This window comes from Mandrillus leucophaeus, unplaced genomic scaffold, assembly GCF_000951045.1.
Source record: "Mandrillus leucophaeus isolate KB7577 unplaced genomic scaffold, Mleu.le_1.0 Scaffold599, whole genome shotgun sequence".
NCBI lineage: Eukaryota > Metazoa > Chordata > Mammalia > Primates > Cercopithecidae > Mandrillus > Mandrillus leucophaeus.
The window spans coordinates 2,028,491-2,034,426 of NW_012106463.1; the positions used below are offsets into that span (position 1 = coordinate 2,028,491).

The 5,936-nt window shown below is 39.0% G+C and overlaps 1 protein-coding gene across 4 annotated transcripts in view; it reads left to right on the forward strand.

The window, feature by feature from the left end:
- PSMA1 (proteasome (prosome, macropain) subunit, alpha type, 1) overlaps positions 1–4,529 on the forward strand; it is a 95,257-nt gene extending 90,728 nt beyond the window's left edge. For 3 of the 4 annotated variants that reach the window (XM_011999568.1, XM_011999569.1, XM_011999570.1), the window contains exons 9-10: positions 1,653–1,763; positions 4,157–4,529. In XM_011999568.1, the coding sequence (XP_011854958.1) occupies positions 1,653–1,763; positions 4,157–4,213 (168 nt within the window). In that variant the 3' untranslated portion in view covers positions 4,214–4,529. The remainder of the gene's footprint in view (positions 1–1,652; positions 1,764–4,156) is intronic. The other variant, XM_011999571.1, reaches the window with a different exon arrangement.
- The last annotated feature ends 1,407 nt before the right edge of the window (positions 4,530–5,936 follow it).

The window sequence follows — 5,936 nt, forward strand, 5'->3', positions numbered from 1 at the left end:
AAAAAAAAAAAAAAAAAAAAAAAACAGATTGTAGGGGTAGATAGATAGTGGGGCTATGGGTAGAAATAGTTTTAAGGCTATTTAGGTAATTCATGTGAGAGAGGATAGTGATTGGAACAGAGTGACAGAGTTTAAGATGAAGAGTAGTGGTTCAATTTTGTATATCTTTTGAAATTACAGCCAAAAAGTTTGCTAATAGATTTGTTGTAGGGTGTGAGCGGGGAATGTCTCTGAGGTTTTGGGCCTGATTAATTGTAAGGAAAGATTTATGATTTACTGAGGTGAAGAAGACAGTGGGAGGAACAGGTTTTAAAGTAGGCGTTGGGGAGGAAGGTCAGGCAGTCAGTTGTGGACATGTAAAATTTGAAATGCCTTTTTGTCCAATTGACGGTACAGAGTAAGCAGTTATAAGCAACCAATGGAGTTCCACAGAGAGTGGTCCAACCTACATTTCAAATTTTTGAAGTCTTTATATAGAAATGGCATTTAGAGTCTGGACTGGAAGAGATTCCTAAAGGAATTGAATAGTTAGACAAGCATTATGAGGACTGGACCAAGAACACTCTAACCTTTAGCGACAGGGAGATGAGTAGGTATTAGCAAAAAAGACTGAGAAAAGTGGTCAAAGAAGTAGGAGGAAAACTTGGAAAATGAGGCATTGGAGGCAAATGAATAAACTTTCAAGGAGGAAGGGCAATGAAGTTGTCACTGAGGACTTGACAAGACAACCTTAATGGAATGATAAGGCAAAAACATGATAGTGGAATCAGGAGAGAATGGGAGATGAGGCATTGGAGATAGCTCTTTGGAGGGTATTTTCTGTTGACGGTCCACAGAAATGGAGTGGTGACTGGAAGAGGAGGGAGAAATTGTTTTGTTTTGTTTTGTTTTGTTTTGTTTTTTAAGATGGAAGAAATTACATCACATTTGCTGCATGATTGTGAGAGTAATCCAGGTAAATTTAGGGAAGCATTTATGAGGAAAAATAATGAGAAAATTGTTAGAGCAATGTCCTTTAATAGTACATAGATGGAAGGGTTGGCCTTAGAGAGGAAATTTTAATGGGAAAGGAGAGAATCTAGGGACATAGGTATAGGAAAGAGTGGATACAGTGGGAACTTGTGAAAGTTCTCTTCCAGTTGCTTCTGTTTTTGCAGTAATAAAGGAACAAGGTTTTCAGCTGCAAAGAGCTTGGAGAATGTTAGAAGTGTCTTAAAGAAGGGGAGCATGAATGATGTAGGAACGGGTATAGTGGGATCCAGGAACCACTAAGGCCTACTTAAAGTTAATGATCATTAATAAAGTGAGATTAGTCACTTTTATCAAGCCATTTTGTTATAGTGATTGGATAATTATTGTTTAATATCAATGTGAAGACTTTATAACCTGCATAATCTTTTTTAAAAAATGTTTGTAGATAATATAGATCTTTGGAGTTACTCATGATAATCAAAAGTGAGTATTAATATTAAATCTGCAAATGACAAGGGTCTGCTAGTTTCCTTCTTTTTTCCCCTACCCATAAATGGTTTTTAAGGTTTTATTCAGGTGCTATATAAATCCTTATTCTGCTTTTTTCACCCAATATTTTATTATATGTATTTTTTCATCCAAATTATCTTATTTTACTTTTACCATTTCTTACCCTTCAGAATGTTTCCATTGGAATTGTTGGTAAAGACTTGGAGTTTACAATCTATGATGATGATGATGTGTCTCCCTTCCTCGAAGGTCTTGAAGAAAGGCCACAGAGAAAGGCACAGGTATAATCATATCACAAGAGGCTTTAGTTCTATTGTAAGCTGCTGTTCTTACCACAACTGTGTCTGTAAATTTTCCATTTTGTCTTAAATATTGAAATGGGCCCATAATTCAAATGGCAACAGGAAAATTAAGAACTGAATAAAGTTAAATATTGAAAGGGCAGTGATCTCCATAAACACAAAAAGGGGGCCAGGTGCGGTGGCTCATGCCTGTAATCCCAGCACTTTGGGAGGCTGAGGCGGGTGAATCACGAGGTCAAGAGATGGAGACCATCCTGGCCAACATGGTGAAAGGCCGTCTCTACTAAAAATACAAAAATTAACTGGGCGTGGTGGCACGCACCTGTAGTCCCAGCTACTCAGGAGGTGAGGCAGGAGAATCGCTTGAACCTGGGAGGCGGAGGTTGCAGTGAGCCGAGATCCCGCCACTGCACTCCAGCCTGGGCGACAGAGTGAGACTCTCTCTCAAAAAAAAAAAAAGGGGAGGAGAAGTGTTGATTATTTGGTTATCTATTGCTAGGTAATAAGCTGCCCCAAAACTTAGGGGCTTAGAACAACAAACACCACTTCTCACAATTTTGCAGCTGACTGGGGCTCAGCTACATGGTTCTTTGCTGGTCTCATCTGGGATCTCTCAAACATTGCAGTCATTTGTGGGGTGCAACTGGAACACCCAAGAAAACTTTAGTCACCTGTCTTCTTTACTAACACCTTTTAGGTGTCTTAGAGGAGCATCTATAAGGCAAAGACCTCTGCTAGGATGACTGAGCCTCTATCCATGTAGTTTCAGGGCCACTTCTTCAGCAGGATCTCTCTAGCATGTTGGCAACTCAGGGCTTGCAAAAGTCAGAAGTGAAAGCCGCCAGGCATTCTTAAGGCTGAGACGCAGGACTGGCACAACATCACTTACACACATTCGGTTGGTTAAAGTGAGTCACTGGCCCGGCCCAGATTCTGTGTGAGCGGAAACTGGAAGAAATGTTCATTGGGGGCCAGCTTTGGACACTAAGATGGCTCTTCATGAAGAGAAAAGCATCAAGAAGTGAATCTCAGGTTAAATACGTGTCTTTTTGCTGGATGTTTAGAATACACATTTGCTATTTATAGATGCTTATTTGATAGCTATGTAATTGAAAGTAAAAAAGAATCTAGTATGGAAATCTCTACAGCATGAGTATTTTGAACTTGAAAAGGATATTGTTGGTACTATTTGGGGGAGCAAGATTTGCAATATTTAAACTGTTTTTGATAAAAACTAGCACTGTTGGGAAGAATGCTGTGGAATATCGCACAACTAGTTTGGTAAAGGGGAAAAGAATGTCTAAAAAGTGCTGATTGTATTTTAAGCCTAATAGTGATAATACAAGGGAGGCTTTTACTCCTGAGCAATACAAAGTATGTTAAAATGGTAGAATTGTTCAATGATATTTAGGTTTTCAGAAATGTGAAATTATATGTACAGTTATCCTCAAACAGTGTGGGGTTTAGTAGTGCCAAACCCCAGCACAGTTGAAAAATCACATACAACTTTTGACTCCTAAAAATCTTCTGATAGCCTGCTGTTGACTGGAAGCCTTACCGATTACATAAACTGGCATTTAACACATAAATAGACTAGTTTCTTTTTTTTTGTTTTTTGAGGCAAGGTCTTGCCCTCTTGTCCAGGCTGGAGTGCAGTGGTGCTATCAGACCTCACTGCAAGGTTGAACTCCTGGGCTCAAGCGATTTTCCCACTTCCCCCTACCCCACCAAGTAGCTGAAACTACAGGTGTGTGCCACCGTGCCCAGCAAATTTTTTTTCTTTTTAGTAGAGACAGGATCTCACTGTGTTGCCCAGGCCAGTTTCAAACTCATGGGCTCAGACAATCCTTCTGCCTCAGCCTCCCAGTGTGTTGGGATTACAGGTGTGAACCGCTGCACCCAACCAAATAGACTAGTTTCTACATATATTTTATGCATTCATGGCATACCTTTTTCTTATTCTTTTTTATTATATTTCTAGGCTACACAGTTGGTCTGCTAGTTTATATTTATTGGAAAAAAACAAACAAACAAAAACTTCACCCTAAACAATGTTAGAGTGAAAGCAAACAAAAAGAAAAAGAAAAAAATCTGCATATAAATGTACCCTCACTGTTTAAACCTTTGTTGTTCAAGGGCCAACTGTATTTTTTTTTTAAATAAAAAATCTTTATTCACCTCAAATCATGAGCACTCAAGGAGAAAAAAAGTACTGCTCAGAAATGTTAACAGAACAGTGAACTAAAATTGTGTATTCAGAATATCTCTTTACCCCTTTTTCTCAATTTTTTATAATGTAATATTTGTGATTAGATGTGTATACTGACCAAGTGTTCATTTTACATATTTTCTTTTTTTCTTTCCCTGTTAAGCCTGCTCAACCTGCTGATGAACCTGCAGAAAAGGCTGATGAACCAATGGAACATTAAGTGATAAGCCAGTCTATATATGTATTATCAAATATGTAAGAATATAGGCACCACATACTGATGACAATAATCTATACTTTGAACCAAAAGTTGCAGAGTGGTGGAATGCTATGTTTTAGGAATCAGTCCAGATGTGAGTTTTTTCCAAGCAACCTCACTGAAACCTATATAATGGAATACATTTTTCTTTGAGAGGGTCTGTATAATCATTTTCTAGAAAGTATGGGTATCTATACTAATGTTTTTATATGAAGAATATAGGTGTCTTTGTGGTTTTAAAGACAACTGTGAAATAAAATTGTTTCAATGCCTGGTATATTGGCTTTTTATTTTTTTAAGTAGCTTCAACTGTATGTAGTAGTCTGGGATTACAACTGGTCATTTGTCTAATTAAATTGCCTTATTTTTAGTGATGGAGAAAAATAATATCTCTTATCTGTCATAGCCGTATAACAATTCTCCAGTGTATGGACTGGCTGCATGAGAATCCATGGAGATTTGGTTTAGAATACAAATTTCAGGCCGGGCGCAGTGGCTCACGCCTGTAATCCCAGCACTTTGGGAGGCCGAGACGGGCGGATCACGAGGTCAGGAGATCGAGACCATCCTGGCTAACACGGTGAAACCCTGTCTCTACTAAAAATACAAAAATTAGCCGGGCGCGGTGGTGGGCACCTGTAGTCCCAGCTACATGGGAGGCTGAGGCAGGAAAATGGCGTGAACCTGGGAGGCGGAGCTTGCAGTGAGCCGAGATCGCGCCACTGCACTCCAGCCTGGGCGACAGAGCGAGACTCCGTCTCAAAAAAAAAAAAAAAAAAAATTTCAGGGTTCAACTGTGGTGATTTTAATTAAAACCTAAGAAACCACCACTTCCTGATATAAGCATCAACTATCATATGAATGGTTTTCTTTCCAACCAGCAGATGGCAGTAGTTGTAGCTCTGATCTTTGTAGGGAACTTCTATAAAAACAACACATGGGAAATTTTAATCCTAAACGTTTTATCCTCTCCAGCCCCACTCCAGCATGATCTTTAGGCTGCCTTCTGTTATTCCCATGAGTGGTATACTCAGGTATTGCAGAACCATTTTTATCTTAGACTATGTAAAATGAAATTAGAGGAAATAATCTGATTTTAAAAAAAAACAAAAAAAACATAATCCTGGCTGGGCGCAGTGGCTCATGCCTGTAATCCCAGCACTTTGGGAAGCCGAGGTGGGCAGATCACCTGAGGTCAGGAGTTCGAGACCAACCTGACCAACGTGGAGAAACCTCATCTGTACTAAAAATACGAAACAATTAGCTGGGTGTGCTGGCACATGCCTATAATCCTAGCTACTCAGGAGGCTGGGGCAGGAGAATCACTTGAACCCAGGAGGCAGAGGTTGCAGTGAGTCGAGATTGTACCATTGCACTCTAGCCTGGGCAACAAGAGTGAAACTCCATCTCAAAAAAAATTTTAATTTAATTTTAAAAAACCCATAATCCAAAATTTGGCTGTTGATGTCTAGAGGAGTTATTTTATTTTCTGAGATAATACGTCTTTCTGAAGAGAAATTAATTTACAGATAGTAACCCATTTTAGACCTGATTCTAATTAGCTGCTACTGGCTTTGGGCAAGTTACTTAACCATTTTAAGGAAACCCTTTGGAGAATTATACTGAGGGTTAAAAGGGAGAATTTATGTGATAACACCTTTTAAACTCAAATTCATACAATGTT